The sequence below is a fragment of the Kogia breviceps genome, chromosome 2 (genome assembly GCF_026419965.1).
Source record: "Kogia breviceps isolate mKogBre1 chromosome 2, mKogBre1 haplotype 1, whole genome shotgun sequence".
NCBI classification, from domain to species: Eukaryota; Metazoa; Chordata; class Mammalia; order Artiodactyla; family Physeteridae; genus Kogia; species Kogia breviceps.
Genome location: NC_081311.1, coordinates 134,490,119 through 134,516,386, shown reverse-complemented (window position 1 = coordinate 134,516,386; position 26,268 = coordinate 134,490,119). Strand labels below are relative to the sequence as shown.

The 26,268-nt window shown below is 37.6% G+C and overlaps 1 protein-coding gene across 3 annotated transcripts in view; it reads left to right on the top strand.

Moving 5' to 3' along the window:
* The window catches only part of GRB14 (growth factor receptor bound protein 14), a 180,086-nt gene that overhangs the window by 136,357 nt on the left and 17,461 nt on the right, over positions 1 to 26,268 (top strand). For all 3 annotated transcript variants that reach the window (XM_059052378.2, XM_067026214.1, XM_067026213.1), the window contains 5 exons: positions 15,189 to 15,310; positions 17,369 to 17,443; positions 21,162 to 21,299; positions 25,869 to 25,979; positions 26,171 to 26,266. In XM_059052378.2, coding sequence (XP_058908361.1) covers positions 15,189 to 15,310; positions 17,369 to 17,443; positions 21,162 to 21,299; positions 25,869 to 25,979; positions 26,171 to 26,266 — 542 coding nt within the window. The remainder of the gene's footprint in view (positions 1 to 15,188; positions 15,311 to 17,368; positions 17,444 to 21,161; positions 21,300 to 25,868; positions 25,980 to 26,170; positions 26,267 to 26,268) is intronic.

Below are 26,268 nucleotides of genomic sequence, written 5' to 3'. Positions count from 1 at the left end.
GAATTCCTTTAGCCTTACACTTGGTCCTTCCTCTTGCCTCTGTCATACCAAAGTTATTCATCTGAGTGCAGACCTTGATTCACCTTGCCTTAGGGTCCAAGGTCCTTTACTACCTGTGACCTGACTACCCTTCCTACCTCAAGCCTTGTGTCTTGCACCTCCCTCCTCTTAGTTTATACATTAGAGAACTGCCTGTAGTTGCCTGCATTTCTACTCCTTGGGTTCCTTGCTCATGCTGTTAAGATTCTCAGGAAGCCCTTTCTCACCCATCTTTACCTGGCTAACTGCTATGCATCTTCCAAGGCTTACTTGGAATGTTAGTTAAAAATAGCAATAAAGTATAACTGTATAATAACTGCTAGCCATTTCCTAAAAATTCCTATGAAAACAAAGATGGAAACCCTCAGCTGTCCAAGCTGACTGACAGCTAGCCTAGTGCCGCGGTCTGGGGAGAGGAGAGATAGAACAGCAGTTGGAGGCATCCCATGCTCAGTCTTATGAAGTAGAGTCACCCTTTCCATTTGAGAGCAGGTAGGGAGACACACCTGCCTCTCTCATATGCCTGGGTACAGACTTCGGCTGCTCAGAAGCTAGTTTTTTTTTTGAGACAATTGGCATACTTGCTGGCACTACCTTTTCTCATACATCCATTAGGAAATTACAACCTCCCCCCAACTCCCCCCACCCCGCAAAAAAAAGAGTGGTACAGGAAGCACTAGGAGTGATAGAGGTGAATTGTGTCCTGGGAGGTGAGGCTCCCACAAGTACACACTATAGGTGGGTGTGCAGAACAAGCAAATCTGGATAAGAAACAGATTTAAGGCTGTTCAAGCAGGATTATTTACAGTATCAATTAATGAGAAAAATAAAACCTAATGCTATTATAATAGGGGAATATTATAAACTATAGTATATTAATAGGATGTAAGTTATGCTGCTTTTAATCATGTTTTTGGAGCTTTGAAGACTGATGTAGAGAAATGTAAGATTATAACAGTGATTGAATAAAGTATATATTTTTCACAGCATTTAGGAAACACTGTATATATGTTTATATGTGTACAGTGTTTTCTAAATGCTGTGAAAAATATATACACATAAACTCACATAGTCCCAAAGAAAACGACAATAATGTAATGTTAAGTGCTTATTCCTGACTGACAGTTTTAAAGATGCATTTTGATTGTCAGCTGTGCTTTTCAAATTTTCTGTAAAGGAAATGTATTATTTTAGTAATCAGGGAAAAAAAGAAATAAACACAATTTTTAAAACTTATTAAGAGGTTTTTAAAGACTTTGTTCAGACAACTTCCTGAAGCTCCAAGTTGGATCAAGTACCCATCTTCTACACTGCTATAACATTTTCTGCAACTGTCTTAATAGTGATCATATTATTAAAACTAGGCCATAATTCCATAAGCAATGGAACTCTCTGTATATGTACATCTTTGTAACCCAGGGTCTAGGATAAATAAATGGCTTTTGAACTAAGGTATACTAAACTGTAAGTTGTTATATCAAGTAGTTCAAAGGATGGATTACAAAGTACATAGAAGGAAGAGACTTGAAAAAGAAGCCAAAGAAATCACATGCCATGCCCAGTTGGAAATTTACTCTGAGTCCTTAAAGGGGTCATTGGATAACTTAGAATTCATGGAAGCTGTTTCTAAGCTCTTCAGGTATTAACAGTCAGCTTGAGACAATATATGTGCAAACATTTTGTCGAAAAATAAGGCTTTCTGTGAATACAAGTTGTGATCATTGAGTCTGAGTTAATATGACGACTGTTTCACTCTGTTGAAGAATGATCCACAAGGCCTTTATACCCATCAGCTTTAGTGTCAAGATTTTCCTATTATTGCACTTGGGAAGCTGAATCTGGCAGTGGCAATTTTCCAGGGAATCTTGCTGGTATTAAGTAGTTTTCTTAGGTTAAGGAACCTTTTAGAAATTGAGACTTGCTTTGTTCTTTGCTTCTCCAGTTTTTGTTTTGCTTGGTCAGAGGCTGTTCATTTTTATCTGACAATTAGATTGACAAAATGTATGTAGTTTCTGCCTAGCACAGAGAAGTACAAGGACCATTTGTCTCCTGGAGTTTCCTGTAACAAAGGTATACAAAGAATTGTTTCCTGGGTGAATTAGAGCTAAAAGCCACTTTTGTTTCTTCTCTTATCAAGTGAGGAGAAGAGTAGGGACTCCAGTTTCTATTTGATCCTCACGCTGTACTTTCAGTAGATTCAGTGGAGAAATCCAGGTAGAAGGTCACAGGTGAACACTTTCCATTCTGGGGGGATTGAGGTTTTTTAAAAGACTTTGAAGTTAAATCAACAGTTTCAGAAGAAAAGTCTCTCTTCTTTTTTTTTTTTTTTTTAAAGAAAAAGTTTCTGAAAATTAAATAGAAAACAGAATTATGTATAGTTATCACTGTTTGGTAATATTTTATTCTATTAATGTAAGACTTCACTGATCTATCAGAAACAAAAATAAAACTTAAAGTGATATGAAGCTTTTGTTTGTGTTTTAAGAAAGCTTTTTTTCACTCTTTTTGAAGGCTTTTTTTCCTTTTTTCCTCCTTTTTGGTTGCTGTCTTGAAGTGATTTAAGACAGCTTCTCTCCTATTTTTCTACCTACGTAAGAGTGCTATTTGATCATTGTAATAATTTACAATCCCTGAAAAATTCTTCAGAAAGCTTTTTAAATAGACTTGTATCTGTTAAATTTTAATAATACATCTTAATATAGTATTTTAGATGAATTTATGAAGATTTAAAAGTAAGGCTTTTTAAAAAAAAATCACGTTGAATTTATTTGACTTTTACCGGGGGTCATTTCTCAAATGGTAGGTCATAAAGTCTCTGAGTTCATTCTGGGTGACAGCTCCTAATACTGTTTTTTCAAACATTACAGCAAAGAGCCCCTAAATATAGAATTAATATTTTTTTGATAATTAAAAAAATATATTATAAGTTACTTAGGAGAATTACTGAGTTGGTTAAAGTCTGCTTGGTTTTAGAATGAGGCTATAGAGGAAGAGTCAAGAGAAAGTTTATGGGAAGCCATCTAGACAAGGGTTTTGTTTTGTTTTGTTTTTCCTTTCTTGGGTGTTGGTGATGATGTCTTATACTATGCTTAGGGCTTGGCAAAACAAAGCTGCTCTTCAGCCACTTTTCACCTCCCTTTTAAGCATTTTTCTTTTCCTCTCAAGGTAATCCATCTAGGCATCTTATATCCTCTTGTTGAACTTTCTCCCTGTTAAGGTCTGTATTTAGTTCAATATCTTCACTTTTTAAAAAAAAACAAATTTTGGGACTTCCCTGGTGGCGCAGTGGATAAGAATCCGCCTGCCAATGCAGGGGACACGGGTTCGAGCCCTAGTCTGGGAAGATCCCACATGCCACGGAGCAACTAAGCCCATGCGCCACAACTACAGAGCCTGCGTTCTAGAGCCCGTGAGCCACAACTGCTGAGCCTGCGAGCCACAACTACTGAAACCCATGTGACTAGAGCCTGTGCTCCGCAACAAAGAGAAGCCACCACAATGAGAAGCCCGCGCACCGCAATGAAGAGTAGCCCCTGCTCTCGCAACTAGAGAAAGCCCGTGAGCCGCAACAAAGACCCAATGCAGCCAAAAATATATAAATAAATAAATTTTTAAAAAACCACAAATTTTCTGTAAGATGTGATTAGCTGATAATCAGTTAGGCCTCTTAGGGTTCTTTGGGTTATTTATTTATAAATTTTATTTAACTTATTTTTTTATACAGCAGGTTCTTATTAGTTATCTATTTTATACATATTAGTGTATACATGTCAATCCCAATCTCCCAATTCATTAAACCACCACCACCCCCTGCCACTTTCCCCCCTTGGTGTCCATATATTTCTTCTCTATATCTGTGTCTCAATTTCTGCCCTGCAAACCAGTTCATCTGTACCATTTTTCTAGGTTCCACATATATGCGTTAACATACGATATATGCTTTTTTCTTTCTGACTTACTTCACTCTGTATGACAGTCTCTAGATTCATCCACGTCTCTACAAGTGATGCAGTTTCGTTCCTTTTTATGGCTGAGTAATATTCCATATATATGTACCACATCTCCTTTATCCATTCGTTTGTTGATAGGCATTTAGGTTGCTTCCATGACCTGGCTGTTGTAAATAGTGCTGCAGCGAACATTGGGATGCATGTGTCTTTTTGAATTATGGTTTTCTCTGGGTATGTGCCCAGTAATGGGATTGCTGGGTCATATGGTAGGTCTATTTTTAGTTTTTAAGGAACCTCCATACTGTTCTCCATAGTGGCTGTATCAATTTACATTCCCACCAACAGTGCAAGAGGGTTCCCTTTTCTCCACACCCTCTCCAGCATTTTTTGTTTGTAGATTTCCTGATGATGCCCATTCTAACTGGTGTGAGGTGATACCTCATTGTAGTTTTGATTTGCATTTCTCTAAAAATTAGTGATGTTGAGGAGCTTTTCATGTGCTTCTTGTCCATCTGTATGTCTTCTTTGGAGACATGCCTGTTTAGGTCTTCTGCCCATTTTTGGATTTGTTTGTTTGTTTTTTTGATATTGAGCTGCATGAGCTGTTTATATATTTTAAAGGTTAATCCTTTGTCAGTTGATTCACTTGCAAATATTTTCTCCCATTCTGAGGGTTGTCTTTTCGTCTTGTTTGTAGTTTCCTTTTCTTTGCAAAAGCTTTTAAGTTTCATTAGGTCCCATTTGTTTATTTTTGTTTATATTTCCATTACTCTAGGAGGTGGGTCAAAAAATATCTTGCTGTGATTTATGTCAAAGAGTGTTCTTCCTATGTTTTCCTCTAAGAGTTTTATAGTGTCTGGTCTTACATTTAGGTCTCAAATCCATTTTGAGTTTATTTTTGTGTCTGGTGTTAGGGAGTGTTCTAATTTCATTCGTTTACATGTACCTTTCCAATTTTCCCAACACCACTTATTGAAGAAACTGTCTTTTCTCCATTGTATAACCTTGCCTCCTTTGTCATAGATTAGTTGACCATAGGTGCGTGGGTTTATCTCTGGGCTTTCTATCCTGTTCCATTGATCTGTATTTCTGTTTTGGGGCCAGTACCATAGTGTCTTGATTACTGGAGTTTTGTAGTATAGTCTGAAGTCAGGGAGTCAGATTGCTCCAGCTCCGTTTTTTTCCCTCAAGACTGCTTTGGCTATTTGGGGTCTTTTGTGTCTCCATACAAATTTTAAGATTTTTTTGTTCTAATTCTGTAAAAAATGCCATTGGTAATTTGATAGGGATTGCATTGAATCTGTAGATAGCTTTGGGTAATATAGTCATTTTCACAATATTGATTCTTCCAATCCAAGAACATGGTATATGTACCTCTCCATCTGTTGTATCATCTTTAATTTCTTTCAACAGTGTCTTATAGTTTTCTGCATACATGTCTTTTGTCTCCCTAGGTAGGTTTATTCCTAGGTATTTTATTCTTTTAGTTGCAATGGTAAATGGGCGTGTTTCCTTAATTTCTCTTTCAGGTTTTTCATCATTAGTGTATAGGAATGCAAGAGATTTCTGTGCATTAATTTTGTAGCCTGCAACCTTACCAAATTCATTGATTAGTTCTAGTAAGTTTTCTGGTGGCACCTTTAGGATTCTCTATGCATAGTATCATATCATCTGCAAACAGTGACAGTTTTACTTCTTCTTTTCCAATTTGTATTCCTTTTATTTCTTTTTCTTCTCTGATTGCCGTGGCTAGGACTTCTAAAACTATGTTGAAAAATAGTTTTGAGAGTGGACATACTTGTCTCGTTCCCGATCTTAGAGGAAATGCTTTCAGTTTTTCACCATTGAGAATGCTGTTTGATGTGGGTTTGTTGTATATGGCCTTTATTATGTTGAGGTAGGTTCCCTCTATGCCCACTTTCTGGAGAGTTTTTATCATAAATGGGTGTTGAATTTTGTCAAAAGCTTTTTCTGCATCTATTGAGATGATCATATGGTTTTTATTCTTCACTTTGTTAATATGGTGTATCACATTGATTGATTTGTGTATCCTGAAGAACCCTTGAATCCCTGGGATAAATCCCACTTGATCATGGTGGATGATCCTTTTAATGGCTTGTTGGATTCTGTTTGCTAGTATTTTGATGAGGATTTTTGCATCTGTATTCATCAGTGATATTGGTCTGTAATTTTCTTTTTTTGTTTTATCTTTGCCTGGTTTTAGTATCAGAGTGATGGTGGCCTCATAGAATGAGTCTGGGAGTGTTCCTTCCTCTGCAATTTTTTGGAAGAGTTTGAAAAGGATGGGTGTTAGTTCATCTCTAAATGTTTGATAGAATTCACCTGTGAAGTCATCTGTCCTGGACTTTTGTTTGTTGGAAGATCTTTTTTTTTTTTTGCATTACGCGGGCCTCTCACCTCCGCGGCCTCTCCCGTTGCGCAGCACAGGCTCCAGACACGCAGGCCCAGCAGCCATGGCTCACGGGCCCAGCCACTCCGCTGCACGCGGGATCATCCCAGACCGGGGCACGAACCCGCGGCCCCTGTATCGGCAGGAGGACCCCCAACCACTGTGCCACCAGGGAAGCCCCACCACATAGGATTTGATCGTCGTGTTTTCATTGTCATTTGTCTCTAGGTATTTTTTGATTTCCTCTTTGATTTCTTCAGTGATCTCTTGGTTATTTAGTAAAGTACTGTTTAGCCTCCATGTGTTTGTGTTTTATACGCTTTTTCCCTGTAATTCATTTCTAATCTCAAAGCGTTGTGGTCAGAAAAGATGATTTCAGTTTTCTTAAATTTGCTGAGCTTGATTTGTGACCCAAAATGTGATCTATACTGGAGAATGTTCCATGGACACTTGAGAAGAAAGTGTAATCTGCTGTTTTTGGATGGAATGTCCTAAAAATATCAATTAAATCTATCTGGTCTATTGTGTCATTTAAAGCTTGTGTTTCCTTAGTAATTTTCTGTTTGGATGATTGTCCATTGGTGTAAGCGAAGTGTTAAAGTCCCCCACTATTATTGTGTTACTGTTGATTTCCTCTTTTATACCTGTTAGCAGTTGCCTTATGTATTGAGGTGCTCCTATGTTGGGTGCATATATATTTATAATTGTTATATCTTCTTGGATTGATCCCTTGATCATTATGTAGTGTCCTTCTTTGTCTCTTGTAATATTAAAAGTCTATTTTATATGATATGAATATTGCTACTCCAGCTTTCTTTTGATTTCCATTTGCATGGAATATCTCTTTCCATCCCCTCACTTTCAGTCTGTATGTGTCCCTTGATCTGAAGTGGGTCTCTGGTAGACAGCATATATATGGGTCTTGTTTTTGTATCCATTCAGCAAGCCTGTGTCTTTTGTTGGAGCATTTAATTCATTCAAGTTTAAGGTAATTATTGATATATATTGTTCCTATGACCATTTTCTTAATTGTTTTGGGTTTGTTTTCGTAGGTCCTTTTTTTCTCTTGTGTTTCCCACTTAGAGAAGTTCCTTTAGCATTTCTTGTAGAGCTGGTTTGGTGGTGCTGAATTCTCTTAGCTTTTGCTTCTGTGTAAAGCTTTTGATTTCTCCATTGAATCTGAATGAGATCCTTGCTGGGTAGAGTAATCTTGGTTGTAGCTTCTTCCCTTTCATCACTTTAAATATGTCATGCCACTGCCTTCTGGCTTGCAGAGTTTCTGCTGAGAAATCAGCTGGTAACCTTATGGGAGTTCCCTTGTATGTTATTTGTCATTTTTGCCTTGCTGCTTTCAATAATTTTTCTTTATCTTTAATTTTTGCCAATTTGATTACTATGTGTCTCAGCGTGCTTCTCCTTGGGTTTATCCTGTATGTGACTCTCTGTGCTTCCTGGACTTGGGTGGCTATTTCCTTTCCCATGTTAGGGAAGTTTTCGAATATAATCTCTTCCAGTATTTTCTCGGGTCCTTTCTCTCTGTCTTCTCCTTCTGGGACCCCTGTCATGCTAATGTTGGTGTGTTTAATGTTGCCCCAGAGGTCTCTTAGGCTGTCTTCATTTCTTTTCATTCTTTTTTCTTTATTCTGTTCTGCAGCAGTGAATTCCACCATTCTGTCTTCCAGGTCACTTATCCATTCTTCTGCCTCTGTTATTCTGCTATTGATTCCTTCTAGTATATTTTTCATTTCAGTTATTTTATTGCTCATCTCTGTTTGTTTGTTCTTTATTTCTTCTAGGTCTTTGTTAAACATTTCTTGCATCTTCTTGATCTTTGCCTCCATTCTTTTTCTGAGGTCCTGGATCATCTTCACTGTCATTATTCTGAATTCTTTTCCTGGAAGGTTGCCTATCTCCACTTCATTTAGTTGTTTTCCTGGGGTTGTATCTTGTTCCTTCATCTGGTACATAGCCCTCTGCCTTTTCATCTTGTCTATCTTTCTGTGAATGTGGTTTTTGTTCCACAGGCTGCAGGATTGTAGTTCTTCTTCCTTGTGCTGTCTGTTCTCTGGTGGATGAGGCTATCTAAGAGGCTTGTCCTGGTTTCCTGATGGTGGTGGATAGAGCTGGCTGTTGTTCTGGTGGGCAGAGCTCACTAAAATTTTAATCTGCTTGTCTACTGATCAGTGAGGCTGGGTTCCCTCCCTGTTGTTTGTTTGGTCTAAGGCGACCCAACACTGGAGCCTACCTGGGCTCTTTGGTGGGGCTAATGGTGGACTCTGGGAGGGCTCACACCAAGGAGTACTTCCCAGAACTTCTGCTGCCAGTGTCCTTGTTCTTACGGTGAGACATAGCCACCTCTGCCTCTACAGGAGACCCTCCAACACTAGCGGGTAGGTCTGGTTCAGTCTCCTGTGGGGTCACTGCTCTTTCCCCTGGGTCGTGATGTGCACACTACTTTGTGTGTGCTCTCCAAGAGTGGAATCTCTATTTCCCCAAGTCCTGTCGAAGTCCTGCTATCAAATCCTCCTAGCCTTCAGAGTCTGATTCTCTAGGAATTCCTCCTCCCATTCCTGGATCCCCAGATTGGGAAGCCTGACATGGGGCTCAGAACCTTCACTCCAGTGGGTGGACTTCTGTGGTATAAGTGCTCTCCAGTTTGTGAGTCACCACCCAGCAGTTATGGGATTTGATTTTATTGTGATTACGCCCCTCCTCCCATCTCATGTGGCTTCTTCTTTGTATTTGGATATGGGGTATCTTTTTTGGTGAGTTCCAGTGCCTTCCTGTCAATGATTGTTCAGCAGTTAGTTGTGATTCCGGTGCTCTCGCAAGAGGGAGTGAGAGCACATCCTTGTACTCTGCCATCTTGAACCAATCTCTCTTTGGGTTATTGTAGCATTAATCCTTTAACATAATGAAACTTGGTTGGGGGATGGTATTTATGACAGAACATCTGAATGGGGATGGTGATATATAAATGTAAAAAAAAATATTTAATATTTTAAAAAGCCAGATTCTATAATAGGTAAGTTTTATCTCCATTACGAGATGAGTATAAGAGGTGAAAACCTGTAGCTGCATTTGATCCTCTGGATTTTGCTTTTTACATGTTTTCTGAATTTTCCATTGGATAGTGCCAGAAATCTTCTTTGAAGGAATGGGAAATACGTCTTTTGCTTTCCCACTTACTCTAGTTTTAGCCAGCTTTATTTGAAGATATTTTTCTGCTTAAGATTTCCAGGCTATTTTCCTGATGCTAGTAATTGCATTATTTAAATATTTGGTGTTATAGGTCTATGAAATTTTCTGCAAATATTGTATCCATTATTTTTTCATTCTAGATTGGTATGCTGGGCTTTATTTGAGTGTAGCCAACAAAACCCCAACTAGACTGCTGCTTTTTTGGTGACTACACATATTACACTAGTTTTTTTGTGACACATTTGTCATAGCTGTTCAAATGCAGCTTGGTTTTTCCATTCTATTTTATTTTCTTTTTTGATGTAATCCAAATTCAAATGATTTATGTTACTTTCATGTGAGGTTAAGATTGATAATAATGTGAAATATTGCCTGTTAAATTCTTTCCCCTTACACTCAAAATGTGGTTGTTTGTTTTCAATTAATTAGCAAATAGTTATCGAATACATTTCAAGATAAAAGAATTGGAGGCAATCGAATCTTGAGAACTGAGGAATGTGAAAGAGATTTGAGCTGATAAAGAAAGAATGAGTAGGATATAAACAGGGGATGCCCTTCCAGTGGGAACTGTAGTGAAGGCAGAGGCAGTGCTGTGCAGAGGAAGGAGCAGAGACTTAGGGTCAGACATGTGGAAGCCATTCAAATCCTGAGACGTTTGCCATCTGTAAAATGGAAATAGAATTTGCTCTTTAGGTTATCCTCATAGTTTCCTAAGGCTGCTGTAACAAATTACTGCTGGCTTAAACCAATAGAAATGTCATCTTTTAACAGTTCTGGAGGTGAGAAGTCCAAAATTAATTTCACTGGGCTGAAATCAAGGTGTTGGCAGGGCCACACTCCTTCCAGGGGCTTCATGGGGAGGCTGTTCCTTTCCTCTTTCAGCTTCTGGTGGCTGCCATCATTCCTTGGCTTGTGGCCACATCACTTGAGTCTCTGCCTCTGTGGTCACATTGCCCTTTCCTCTTCTTTCTCTGTCAGATCTCCTTCTGTCTCCTAAAACCATACTTGTGTTTGGATTTAGGGCCCACCTTTGTAATCCTGGATAATCTCCTCATCTTAATATCTTTCAGTTAATGACATCTGCAAATGCTTTGCCATATAAGGTAACATTTACAGATTCCAGAGATTAGGACCTGATGTCTTTGGGGCCATATTCAGCTTACTGCAGATATTATAAGAATTAAATACAATAATGAAAAAGGTCTCAGATTGAGATATGCAGAGATATAACTTCCTTTATTTCTATACCTTGAATTAATTTCTAACTCTGAGTCTCCTGACCTCTTAATGGCAGACAGTTTAATCTTCTGTTACTGGTTTGCTTTACAGATTGTTATCATCTTGTTGGGGTAAATAATCAATTCAGGTTATATAAATGAGGTTACATACAGGTTTAAGATACACTCAATTGAAGGTTAAGACCTACTTTCACTCTTCCAACACTCTGGTGGGGCATTTAAGTCCCAGGAAGGGTATTTGTCTAACTTCTATCCAACTCTTCTCTTCATGTTCTAGAAACTCTTATTTCTCTCAAGCTTATTGCCTGTATCATAAGCCCCCTAAATTCTTGGTCTTCTCTTAGCCCTTCCACACTTCTTCTGGAGGACTTGGTTCTGCAGTGCTCTTTCTTCATACTTGGATGCTATGGGCTCATCTTCCTCAACATTGCACTCAGCTCTTGCTTTTCCGCCATGTTAGATACAGGGCTTCTACTTGAGGGTAGAAGCCTCCTAAGGCTACTCTTTGGTTTGAACCACACACCACCATTAAGCTTACCTAGGATTTTATCAACATCAGCTGCTCATCCTGAAAGGGTCCTAATTCCGGAAGGGGCAGGTTATAGGGTCACTGTGACCTCAACCATCCAGGTACTATCTAGCCCCCTCTCAGTCTCCACTCCACCCTTTCCTCCACTAACTCTTTAATTCCAGATCCTTTCCCAGAGTACAGAGGGTGCATCCCTGTATGAGTCAGTGGAGGATTGGCTGGCCATTATTCTCCCCAAGTGATCATATTTGTCAAAGATTGACAAAGTCTAATTTGAAGCTCAAAAGTAAATAAAGTGCATCTCTGTCATTTTTGCCTCTCTGTATAGTTTAACTTCAGGGCAGAACATGTCTGTTTCCTTAGTGGTAGAGATAGGTGATGGGTACAGTGAAACACAGGTTGGTAAAGCAAATAAGCAGACATATTGCTTAACATCTTGCAATTTTCTCCCACCTTGGTTGCAATAAATACAGATACAGTGCGTAGCACATAGTATATTTAATAATGTGAACCTATGCTTCATAAGATTGAAAATATCAGCTGGGGTTGTGTGAATTAAACAAAAGTAAGGATAAAAAAGATTGTTAAGGATGCAACTTCCCACTTGATATCTCAGTGACTGCTGGATCTCCCTGCAAACTGCTTCTCTTACAGTCTTCTTAGCTCATTAATGGCAGTAGTCCTTACAAATGCTTAAGCCAAGGATCTTGGTGTCTTCCTTCACTGCTGCCCCCTCTCTTTCACTCCACATCCAATTTGTCAACAAATCCTGTTGGCTCTACCTTCAGAATACACACAGATTCTGTCTACTTCTTACATGCTGCCACCCTCATCCAGGCCACATCATCTCCCCTTGTTAATTGCAACGTTCTGCTAGATGGTCTTCCTGTTTCTACCCTTAAGCCTTTTGAAATCAGTTATCCACTCAGCATCCAGTGTGATCCAATGAAAATGTAAGTCAGCTCATAGTAGTCTTACGTTCAAAATAGATTCCTTTCCCTTGTGCCCTCCTTTTTCCCTCCTCCCTGATCCATTTTTCTCTATAGTGTTTATTGCCACCTTTTAAGATTTACATGATTTACATGATTTATTGTCCATGTCTTCCCATTAGAATTGAAGCTCCATGAGGCAATGACTTCTGACTGTCTTGTTCACTACAAAATTCCAAGCCCCACAATGACTGTCTGACACATGGTAGGCCTTCAATAAATATTTGTCGAATGGATAGATGAATGAATAAGTTAAAACTGCCAGACTATATGGATTTATCTCATAACAAGTAGGAAGTGGACAAGTTTTTGAGCGGGGGTCACATTGATACAAATGTTTTATTAGGTTTCCTGTGATATCAGGGTCCAGGTTGGATTGGAAGAATGAGAAAAACAGAGGCTTGGAGATTAGTTAGGAAAAAGTGAAGGTCTAAATGGGAATGATGATAGTGGGAATGGGTGGGGGGTTGTTGGTTGTGTGAGAGACACTCGGACAAAGAGTCTGATATCTGGGGTAACAACTGGAGGATATTGGAGTGGACATAGAGAAAGTTGTAATGGACATTGGAAAATTTAGGAAAAAGCAGTTTGAGAGAGAAAAAGGAAGATACTTTGTTTCATTTTTTTACATTTTTTACAAATTTTGGTAGCATGCATGTAACATAAAATTTATCATTTCATTCATTTTAAGGGTAAAGTTCACTGGCATTATGTACAATTATTTATATTTATATTGTTGTACAACCATCACCCCCATCCATCTCTAGAACATTTTAATCTTTTCATATTGAAACCCTGAACCCATTAAACAATAGCTCCTCATTCTTCCCACACCCTGGTCCTTGACAGCCACCATTCTACTTTGTGTCTCTATGAATTTGTCTGCTCTAGGTACCTCATATAATGTTTTTTCTTTTGTGTCTGTCTTATTTTACATAGTATAATATCTTTAAGGTTCATCCATGTTGTAACATGTGTCAGAATTTCATTCCTTTTTAAGGCTAAATATTCCACTGAATGTCTTTACTACATTTTGTTCACCCATTCATTTGTTGATGGACATTAGGATGTTTTTACTTTCTGACTATTGTGAATGATGCTACAATGAACATTGATGTACAAGTATCTGTTCCAGTCCCTGCTTTCACTTCTTTTGGTTATGAACTTGGAAGTGGAATTGCTGGAATTGTTTAATATTTGGAGGGACCACCATACTGAACTTTGGTTTTAGACAGATTATGTTTGAAGTGGTGGAAAGTCTAGCAGTTAGGATTGGAGTGCAAGTGAAAGCAACTGTAGCTGGAGATTTCACTTCAGGGAACTTGACAGACATAATGGCTGAAGAAGGGAGAGTTAATTAGTTGAGAGAAGAGGAAAAACAAGAGTCCAGCCAAGGACTGCATCTTAGGTGGGAGAAGGAGCTACCAGAGCTAGTCAATGAGACCGAAGAAGAGCAATCTGAATTAGGAACAGAACCCGGGAGTGCTGATACACACTTAGCTCCAACTCATTCGTATTCATATATTCATTCAGCACTCTTACAAGAACTCCCTTTCAGATGAATAAGCTTCTGTTTAAGTATGACATTACTTTCAAGGGTTTGGTGCTGTAGGTCACAGATTACTCCTGAGTGGTGAATTTCTGAGACATAGATACTTTTCCGAAAGGTCCTAGAAGCACCTAAAAAAGCAGAGGATTTATATTTCTTATTTGGCTGTTCTCCATTTTTTATTTTGCATTAATAATTTCACAGTCACTTTTCTTTAACCTTTTATTGAAGCATGACATACCTTAACATAAGTGGACAAAGGTGGACAACTTGGTGAATTCTCAGATATTGTTTCTACCTGAGTATCCAACACCCAGATTAAGAAACAGAATATTTCTCACCCCCCGGGGTTCCCTCATGCCCCTGCTCACTCAACCCCTATCCCTATTATCTTGATTTCTAACACCATGGATTTATTGTATCTGTGTTGAACTTATATAAGTGGAATCATGTAGCATGTACTCTTTGTGTCTGACGTCTTTCATTTAGTATTATGTTTGTGGAATTCATCCATGCAGTTGTGTGTTATTGTAGTATATATTCCATTGTGTCCTTTACACAGTTTATTTATTCATTCTCACGTTGATAGGCATTTGGGTATTTTCCAGTTTGGGGCTATTATGAATAGTACCTCTATGAACATCACAGTTTCTTATTAAAATAGGAAATTTGCATCATGTTATGTTCACCTCTTTAAAGTTGCCATTGCTTTTTTCATTTTAAGTGCCTTTCCTCCTAAGTGCCTTCCCACCCTGCCTAATTATCTTCATTGGTAATACAAACTACATTTGCCTGAACATTAGTTTTGAAAGTAAAAAGTGCCACCAGAAATCAGGTTTCTTTAATGGGATGAATTGTTCAACCTTGAAGCAAATATTTTAATTTTGGCACCATGATGAGTTGGAGAAAAAGAATAGTTCCCATATTCTTCATGCAGTTTTGTTATCAAACTTATAATTTACATAGCAATAAAAGGAGATTGAGAATTAGTAATAAGTGCATTGTGATATTTTATGTCATTTTTCTCTTTGGGTTACAGTCTGCTTTGGTATAAAAATCAACATTACTAATTCAAAATTAATGAAAATTTTATCAATCTGATTATTCCAGAATTGAGTTGAAATTTTCTATGTTTAATAAAGATACGTACATAATATATTTTATATATTTGTATGGATATATACGTCCATATGTTTATTTGTCTGCCTGCCTGTCTATCTTTCTATCCATCCATCCATCCATCTATCTATCTGTTGACATGCTCACTGGAACATTCTTTACAGAAAGAACAATAGAAGACCACGAGCTGGTGATTGAAGTGCTATCTAACTGGGGAATGGAAGAAGAAAATAAGCTATACTTTAGAAAAAATTATGCCAAATATGAATTCTTTAAAAACCCAATGGTAAGTGAAATCCCCATTAATAGTTATGGAAAATGAATGAGTTTAGTTAAATTTTATTTTATTTTATGTGAAGAAAAATGTCACTATGGATAAAATACAAGTCTCTATTTGGTAAACGGTAGGTAAGAATTCTGGCCCTTTAAAACTATAGTCACACTTCTTACTCTAACAATGATTAGCCAACATCATCACAGAAGTTCATATACATGGTTTTGGGGAACTATTGCTTCTTTTCTTGCTTTTTTAGAAAAAAACCTACATTTGATTTGGGGAATTATTAGATATCTCCAAGCAGTTTCCAAAATATTATGGTTTAACTCTTTTCACAGAATTTAGGAAATTAAATAAGAAAAATTCTAAAGGAAAAAGGATTGATGTTTGTTGGGAATGTTGAAACTTAGCCAGAAGTTTAGATTGACATGTATCTTGCTGTTCCAAACTATTATGTTTTCAGTGCAATAACTGAGCTAAGTAGAAATGAAATAAAGACCAGTGCATTATCTAGTAAATACTACGTGGCTTTTTAAAAGAAAGTAAATGTATGTCACATTCTAATGAAGACTAGTGATCTAGAGAAGTCAGAATAGCCTCTGGGCTCATTATTTTAAATTGTTTTTGACTCTGCAGCTGTAGCATATTTTTACACTAAGTTTTGGATAATTGGATTGAAATGATACTTTATGAAAAATATATGATGCACACCATAATAGAATATTTTCAAACCCTGAAAAACCTCTTACGCTCTTTTATTTGAACTTATTAATAGAAACAAAGTGGGATGATCTTTGACAAAGAAAATACGAGTCCTAATAAAAATTAAATAGAATTAGAATTTGAAAGGAAACTTTTCTTATTATGAATCTTTATTAAAAACAAGAATTTAAAAGTCATAGTTAAAGACATAGGGTTTAGTGCTCGGTTTTATTTTAGTTTTTAAAATTTAAACAAGACTGTAGATTCATTTTGTAGACTCGAGTAGTGGTTCTCAACTGGGAGGTGATGTGGTAATGTCTGGAGACATTTTTGGTTGTCATACTGGGGGGATGGGGGTGCTGCTAGTGGGTGGAGGCCAAGAATGCTCTAAACGTCCTGCAATGCACAGGACAGTCCCCCCAACACAGCATTATTAGACCAATGTTAATAGAACTACGCTTCAAAAACCCTTTCTTAAAGGAAATGTAGTGGCATATATTTTCCTAAACTTGCCTGATCATCAAAACTCCCTGGGGAAGGGGATAGTGCTTGTTAAAAAGACAGGATCCAGGGGGCTTCCCTGGTGGTGCAGCGGTTGAGAGTCCGCCTGCCGATGCAGGGGACACGGGTTCATGCCCCGGTCCGGGAGGATCCCACATGATGCGGAGCGGCTGGGCCCGTGAGCCATGGCCGCTGAGCCTGCGCGTTCAGAGCCTGTGCTCCACAACGGGAGAGGCCACAACAGTGAGAGGCCCGCGTACCACAAAAAAAAATACAGGATCCAGGTCCTGCCCTGACCTACTGAATCAGACACTCCAGGAAAGAGGTCCTGGGAATTCCTATTTTTAAACAGGTTTCCTGGGTGAATTTTATGATTAAACAGGTTTGGAAAGATAGTCGGTGGGAAAGACTGTCATTGTAGCTCCCTGGAGCTCTAGTTTAACTCCTTGTTCCTCTGCTCTGTGGGCCGTGACCTTAGGTATATATATCCCTTACTTCTATGAGCCTTGACTTTATAAAATGGAGCTGATAGTCCTTCAGTACCTGCTAGAGTGGTTGCAGGACTCGGGAAGACGTATGGGAGCTAGCACACTGTCAGCCTGAGGGCAGTGTTTGTAACTGGAGGTACGTGGCTCTCTGTGTATCAGCACCATCTGAGGGTGTTTGGCTAGTCTTTGGGCCCTGCTCCTACCTTCTCATTAAGATACCTGCAGGTAGAGTCAGGGACTGGCATTTTTAAAAGTGCTTTGGGTGAATTTTCAACACACTGATTTAAAGAGCTTTTGCTTTAGATTACTGTGTTGGTCATAGTTCAATCTTTTCTGGCATGGCTTTGGGATAATATAACATGTATCTTTTCGTCAGTATTTTTTTCCAGAGCATATGGTGTCTTTTGCAACTGAAACCAATGGTGAAATATCCCCCACACAGATTTTGCAGGTAAAATATATATTTTCATTAAATATGTAAGTACTAAATAATGAAGGGAAACTGTAAGGTCCTTATTTACTTATTTATTTATTTTTCTAATTTTATAAGTAGATATACTCACTTATCTTGCATTTCCATGCTTTTTTTTTTTACTTCATGAGAGTTGACAATATTCTTTTTTTAAATTGAAGTATAGTTGATTTACAATGTTGTGTTAGTTTCACGTGTACTGCAAAGTGATAAAGTTATACACACATATAGAGTTATTTTTTTTCAGATTCTTTTCCCATATAGGTTATTACAAAATATTGAGTATAGTTCTGTTAGCTACACAGTAGGTCCTTGTTGGTTATCTATTTTATATATAGTAGTATGTACGTATTAATCCCAAACTCTTAATTTATCCTCCCCCTTCCCCTTTGGTAATCATAAGTTTGTTTTCTATGTCTGTGGGTCTATTTCTGTTTTGTATATAAGTTCATTTGTATTGTTTTTTCCTTAGATTCTAATATAAGCGATATCTTATGATATTTGACTTTGTCTGGCTTACTTCACTTAGTAGGATAATCTCTAGGTCCATCTGTGTTGCTGAAAATGGCATTATTTCATTCATTTTTTATGGCTAAGTAATATTCCATTGTATAAATATACTACATCTTCTTTATCCATTCATCTGTCAGTGGACATTTAGGTTGCTTCCATGTCTTGGATATTGTAAATAGTGCTGCAATGAACACTGGAGTGCATGTGTCTTTTCCAGTTATGGTTTTCTCCAGATATATGCCCAGGAATGGGATTGCAGGATCATATGGTAGCTCTATTTTTAGTTTTCTGAGGAACCTCCATACTGTTCTCTATAGTGGCTGTACCACTTTACATTCCTACCAACAGTGTAGGAGGGTTCCTTTTTCTCCACACCCTCTCCAGCATTTATTATTTGTAGACATCTTTGATGATGGCCATTCTAACCAGTGTGAGGTGATACCTCATGGTAGCTTTGATTTTCATTTCCCTAATAATTAGTGATGTTGAGCAGCTTTTCATGTGCCATCTGTATGTCTTCTTTGGAGAAATGTCTATTTAGTGAGGTCCATATTTATACATGTCCAGATTTTGGATGGTATGCCTTGAGTGGTTAATTTTTGCTGGAGATAAAGTTGGAAAAGAGAAGAAGAGGAAGGAAAAGAAAAGAGCACAATCTAGATAAAGAATTCTGTAAATCAATAAAGACCCCTAACTATATTATTCTTCCCAGTTTTGAACAACTGTCAAAGGATTTTAAGTGTTTAAAAAATGTGTATCATGAAAGGAAACTTGCAGAATTTTGCTCTGTGATGTATTTAAAGATTATGTTAGTCTTCGAAAAAATCAAAATTTCTAGTAAATTATAGACATTTTGCCAACAGATATTTAGTGTTAACTTTTATAATAAATGCTCTCAATCCTATTTGTGATAAAATATTTAGCAATTAAATGAAATATTATTCATGATGGAAACACTTGATTGAAACATGAAATAGCTGAATTAAGAATACTAGTTATTTAATTTAAAATTTCCTTAGTTTTGCATCTATTGAGCTCATTTCTTACAAACTGGCGATGGCTGTAGGTGACCATTTTCTAAGACATTTTCATTACAATAAAAAATTTCAGTTATTTTATATTTGATACTATACTTGTTAACAGGTTAATGGTGAGCAGTGTCTTTATAATGGTTGCTGTTTGATCTAAACCCCAGGCATCCCCGAACCCACTCAATAGTCTCTGATCTTTAATGAAGAAAACTTTTAATAGTTCCAGTATAGATGTTACTTTAAATATGTTGGTATTTGAATATACTGGTAAATATATTGGGTATCACAAATTTGTTTTCTATGGGCTTTTGTTTGTAATAGGTTATATTTCATTTTTTGCTTCAAAATATTTTAGAAATATGATTAGCCTCAGGATTTCTCTAAAAGCTACTTACATGCTACTAGGTTGTCACAGACACCCTGTAGAATGTTAGGGCACTGCGTCAGTGCCCCAGCACCCCTAGCTCTCATGCCTCTTTATACTTTGCCTTTGGATTATGACAGGGCGGTGGATTGGAGTTTTTCTCCGGCCTCCTTTCCCAAATTCTCCTATAATTTAGTTATATTACTTTAATGTTAAACTATAAAAACAGGAAAAGTCATAGCTTTGGAATCAGATAGTCCTGCACGTGCCCCTGACCTCTTCTGTCCACTGAGGCAATGTTTCCACTTTTTAAAAACGTTCCTTCTTTTTCTAGTGTGACCTCTACGACTTCCTTTTTAAAATTTAATTGGTTTGGTTTAATAACTTGGAAAGCACTCAGACTAAAAAACCTACTTGCCTGCTTTGCATGTCAATTAATTAATATCTGTGGCTCATTAAATTAAAAGTTTTTTTTATTAATTTACTTAAAAAACATTATCTACTCTCAGCATTTCCCCGAATAGCCTTTTAAAACAATGTTACGTTGTTTTAGCTAATATTTTCTGTTAGTTTCAGTTTTAACATTTTGCATTCGTTTATTCATAGGGATTTCCATTTCCTTCTTTTAGTGAGACACTAATGCATTTCCACTGTCCTATTAAGGATGCTGAGCACAGCCACTCAGAGCTATTCCTTTTCATTCTCAATTTCCTGACCAACACATGCCTGCTGTCTCAGTTAATTATCACTGGGTAACTAACTATTCTAAATCTTAATGGTTTAAGTACCCACTCATATTTTGTCAACAGTTTTGTAGGTTGGTATTTGGGAAGGGTTTAGCTGGATGGTTCTCTGAGGCAGATTGACTCCCAAAGGGATTGTGGATCCGCTTCTAAGATAGCTTTTCACTACATGTGTCTGGTACTCCTTGGCCTCTCTCTCTCTCTCTCTCTCCACATGGTGTGTCATTCTCCAAGGCTTTTCCATTTTCCAGTTGCGTTGAGCTTCTCACCACATAGCCATCTCAGGGTAGTCACGTTTCTTATATGAAAGTTAGCTTCCAAGAGTTAAGGAGTGGAAGCCGTCAGGCTAGTTAAGGGACACAGTTAGAAGGGCAGCCTGTCCCTCCCGCCAAATCTTATTGGTTAGAACAGTCACAAGCCTTGCGCAGATTCAAGGCGGTGGAGAAACTTCACCTCTTGGTTCAGAGGCAGGATCACATTTGCAGAAGAGCATGTGGAATGAAAGATATTGTTGCAGTTCTCTTTGGAAAACACAACCTGCCCATACCCACCCACCACTGAGAACCATAGAGGACAAAGAGATTGTTTACTTTACCTTCGTCGAGGAGGTGAACTTGGCTCAATTTCTTTAATAATTGAATAATGGAAGTCCGGATCGTGGTCTTACATATACCATAATGAAGTTGAAGTTGATAGGTCAATCTATAATCTCAAGGAAAATCATAGACAGGGATGAAAAGTATCAGGACTTCACTCTGTAGACAAAGTTCAGCTTTTCAAATGGACATTCAAATAGCTTGTAATTTTGGTGTTTGACTAAGTACTGATCACTTAGAATACATATTTCGTTAGCATATTTTCATTTGGCACTTGCCTCAAGTTTTCACAAGACTGATTTATTTTCTGTTATATATATATATCGCTGTTTCTGTAATGGTGTGTAAGTGGTATCAATGCTGTTTGATTTTGCACATTTCTATTTGAAATATAAAACTACAATATCATTGGTTCAGAAACTGTATGAGAGTGTCTGATTTTTCTTCCAGATGTTTCTGAGTTCAAGCACATATCCTGAAATCCATGGCTTCTTACATGCAAAAGAACAGGGAAAGAAGTCCTGGAAAAAGATTTACTTCCTTTTAAGAAGATCCGGTTTATATTTTTCTACTAAAGGGACATCAAAGGTAAATTGGAATATCAATGATATGCTATGAATTATATGGAAGTTGTAAGTTAAAATGGGTTTCACTTTGTCTTATTCATTATCTTATTGCATGATGTCAATAGTTGGTAATTTTTTTTAGATTCCAAACATTTGCCATAATCCATTTAAAAACTAATTATTCAGCTTTATTTCCCACTAGTTTCAATATACATCCTTTGATACCATCTGGATGCTCTTGTTTCAGTACCACATTCCTTGCCCATTTCTCCCCCACTCTGAATCTACCCCCATTCTCCTTATCAAGGCTGGGATTTTGAAGCCTGACAGTTCACATCTTTTCTTTTTACCCAGGGCATACTACTGACCTTGCCCACCTCTGAACTTCTGTTGATACAGTTAGTAACATTCAGCTGAGTCTGTAACTGCTTATTAATTCCTCTGTGTGTGTTAGTTTTGTCTCCTCACCTAGATTATAAATTCCTAGGGGAATTTATCATGTTATGATCAGGGGTGGATGTATGTGTGTGCTTGCTTTTGTATACCTATGTATACAGTTACATAGACATACCTGTTCAGATGTTCATACACACATACATAATCACTTATGAATGTAATTCCCTTAGCACTAGCACTATGTAGTCTATTTCTATGTAGTCTAGTTGTTGCCTACTATGCCATATGCCTGTGTTTTATGTCTTGACATTTTATGCAATGCATCGATTTCCTTCAAGTAAAACTACTTTTGAGAGTTTTCATGAGAGTTTAATTCTATGTTCATGGATCTGTTTTGTCAGTGACAATACTGTTGCTTCTTTATGGGTAATCTGTCATTTTTCTTTGGCTCTTTTTCTAATTTTATTATCATCATTGGTATTTAGTCATTTTCCTGCCGTATTTCTAGGTATGTTCATATATATTCTGCTATACATACCTTGCTTGATTCTTAACATACACATTCAGTCTGCAAATTCATATTTTTCTTTTATGCTGAAAATGTTCATTATTTATTTCTCATTCTCAATATTAGAACCTTTAAATTTTTAGTAGGATTTTCTGTCTTGGCTAGTCATGGCCCTAGGTGTCCCTTTGCTTGTGGCTGCCTAACTCCAGTCTCTGCCTCTGTCTTCACACAGGCTTCTCCTTTCTCTGTGTGTCTCTGATAAGGACACTTGTCATGGATTTAGAGCCCACCCAGATAATCTAGGAAGATGTCATCTCTAGATCCTTAGCTTAATTACATCTGCAAAGGCCCCTTTGCAAAACAGGTCACATTCACAGTTTCTTCAGGTTAGGACATGGACAGATCTTTTAATTTTGAGTGAGAGAGTGAAATAATCATGTTGTAACAAGATGAGTATGGCCATAGGGAGCTTAAAAAATCAACTGGAGAGACCGAGAAATGGAGAGGGGAAGGGAGCAGGGGAGGCAGGGGGGAAGGGACAAGTGGGCAGGAAGGGAGAGAGATTGATTGATTGAGTTGAGGCACAGATGCTAATTAGTGCTAACTAGATGATCATTTCAGTAATCAAGGGTGGAGGCGACAGGATCTAACCTAGGATGAGCAGTGGAGAGAGAAGAAGGGGACGGATGTAAGATTAAATGACAAATAGTCAGATTTTGTTGACTGGTTGATATGAAAGAAGAGGAAGCACTTAATGTTCTTAGAGAAAGACATAAGGAAAATAAAGAAATAGAAAATGATAGAATAAACAGGAATAGGAGATTTGAAGAAATCAAATCTTAGAAGAAAGATACTGATCTTAGTTCTAGATATATTGTGTTGATGGTGAAGTAGCCAAATGGAAATGCCCAGAACACAGCTAATGATAGAGACTAGATATTTGGGCAGTGGCATGGAGATATGGAGTTGCAAAGGAGTGATACTTTCCATATTTTCCCCAACTGTTCTTACATAGTTTCCTCCCTTCCCTGATATACAGTTTTCCTTTGTTGCTATTCACACGTGTGTGCACACACATGTGCGAGTGTGTGTGTGTGTGTATTTTAGGTTTAAGTGGTGGAATACTTCATGGAAAAGGCCTCTACTTATTTAGTAATCCATTCCTTTATAGAAATCTTTTATTTTTAAGTATATATAGTTTGACTACTAGTGTTCTATCATATAGATGCATTTAATTTTTCTTGAGGATTTAAACCTAGTTTTCAATTTTTTATATTATAGATAATGTTAGGATGAATAATTACCCATTTTTGTAATTAAGGTTTTAGACTTTTTCTTAACCTTTGTAATGAAGTTTCTCTTTTCCCAGTTTTCCTCATGTGTGAAGTAATATACGAAGGTGGTTTTATACAAATGTGTGCTGGATCATCTTTTTACTTTTAGCATCAGAGAACAGTGGCTTCTAAATCCAGTAATCACATTTGACTGTCTTCCCAGTGATTCTTCACCAGAAGATATGACAATATCTCCTTAATTCCTGAATTCCTAATTCCTTAACAGGTTTCACATGAAAATCCACAGCCCATTGTCTTTTTACTTCACCCTCCACCTCCTTTCCTTTCCCACCTATTACATAACAAGACAGCTCCTATTCCACCTACTGAAGCCATGCTCTTATCCCTGCAAGGGTCCCCCCTTGGCTGGGCAACATTATAGGCATCAAACCTCTGTTCTCAGGTCATACCTCAGCTCTCCTCAACATGGTGTCTAACTTTGCTGTGCATCGTACATAATAGTGTTCTCTCTAGCCTGTGCTGAATGAGCGTGTGTTCCATAGTCTATATATATGAAAATGATCTTACATTCCCCCTTAAAAACGAAATTCAAGATATTAGATAAACTCAAGGATTATGACCTCTATAAAAATCATGTAGGTTAGCTAATGTCTAATATGACATTTCTGCCTGGCAAAGTGACCATTTCCTGCCCTTTTTCTATGAGAAGGGTCTTGATTTATTTTACTTTCTAAAGATGTAGGCTGCATGGAAGTTAGATAAACACTTACGCAAGCCTTGGAGGCATTGCTATGGCTTACAGAGAAACATCTAAGTACCCTGCTCTCCAACTTCCCCCTTATATACACGTTTGCATGCTTACCTTTCTCTAACCATGCCAGCTCAGCCTTAGTCTTGTACTTTCATAAGCCTTGATGTGTCTGTAGTAATGGAACAAAAATCAGTCAAGAGAAGAAACTCATCATGTGTCTTATGTCCTTCCAGTATTTCTTAAGCTGCCTTTTTCTCATGTCCAGATGACTCAGCTACATTGACTTCTACAGTATCAGTGGGCAGGGATGGTTTTATTCCATCTTCATAGAAACCAGACATTTTTACTAACAAATCAGTTTCTATCAAGGAATAAAGTCTTAAAGGCCTTGCCAACAAGAGTACTTTTCTCCCTCCTCCTCCCTTGTTCCAAGGGCCCTAGGCTGGGTCTCTTTTAACAATTTTCTTTTCTGCCTCATTCTCCCATGGAGTTGGGAACTTTAGTCATCCATTAGATCAAGATGCCTACAGAACAGTGACACGCAGAGAAACAGTTGCATACACAGAAGCTCTTGCTCTGCTAATCATCACTGATGGAATAGCCAGCCTACTGGCCAATGACTGAAATTATTTTGGATTTGGATTTGAATGGGTTGCTCAAATTGCTGAATGTTCTGCTTTATCTTTTTGTTTTAAGAGCACTGCTTCTCAAATTTCAGTGCATATGAATCACCTGGGTTCTGTGAAAATGCAGATTTTGATTCTGAATCAGCAGATCTGGGGTGGGCCCTGAGATTTTGCATTTCTAATCAGCTCCCGGGTGATGCTGATACTGCTGGTCTGGGACCACATGACTAGTAGCAAGGTTTTAAAGAACCAATGCTTTGTGGTCAGTTTTGATTACACATTCAACCCCAGAATTAAGCATTTATCCAAGTTATTAACCTATCACAGAATAATATGACCCAGTGATTTCCCATGACCAGCTCTAAATCTTATGGATTTCCCAGAGAAGAAATACCCCTTCATGATTCCACTTTGCCTTGAAAATCAGACACATTCCATTGCCAGGTAATTTCCCTGAATTTATCTGTACAGGCTTCCTTCCTTTTGTAAAGGAAGGCGGTCATGCCACCTGTTTCATTGCTTGCTGTGGTACGTGAGGCAGTACACAAACATGAGGGACAATCGTTTCTCAATGAAGCAGGAATCATCATCTGGTTTGTTTTTTTTTTTCCTTTAGCTGCTATAGAAGCTCAAACCAACCTTCTTCACTTTGTGGAACTACCATTATTTAAAACCCAAATAAGAAAACATTTTCAAAAGCCATGCTTTGCTCTCTTCTCTCCCTCAGATTCCTTGAAATGGTAGTTAAAGCAAGTAATTTTAAAATAGGAAGATATGTTTTTTTGTATATTGGAAGTTAAATTATAAACAAATCACTACTTCTCAAATTAAATAATCTCATATCCAGCTCCTGGTTATTTAAGGATATAGTGACTTAGTTTTCCTTTCCTTTTGTTTCTCTGACATTATTTGGAATAATTTTTGCCAAGGTGTATAAGTCATGTAACATAATAGAAATACAAAAGGTAGTGTAAAAATATGTATCCATTTCAACATACATATATATTTTTTTAAGGAACCACGGCATTTGCAGTTTTTCAGCGAATTTGGCAATAGTGATATTTATGTGTCACTGGCAGGCAAAAAAAAACATGGAGCACCGACTAACTATGGATTCTGCTTTAAGGTACAGGCTTAATATTTTGCTAGATGAATAAAGCAAGCCTCAGCCTTTTAGGTAAGCTTGAGTTTCTTTTAATTTCTTTTAAAAAGAGACAGCTTTCTCTTATATATAGGAGAATTTTAGTGGCTTTTATTTCAACAGGTGTTACCTTCAAGATATGCATTAACGATAAACAATGTGCTGTGGCCTTCTAGCCTAACAAAGCAGGAGGGCCTCGAGACCTGAAAATGCTCTGTGCAGAAGAAGAGCAGAGTAGGACGTGCTGGGTGACCGCGATTAGATTGCTTAAGGT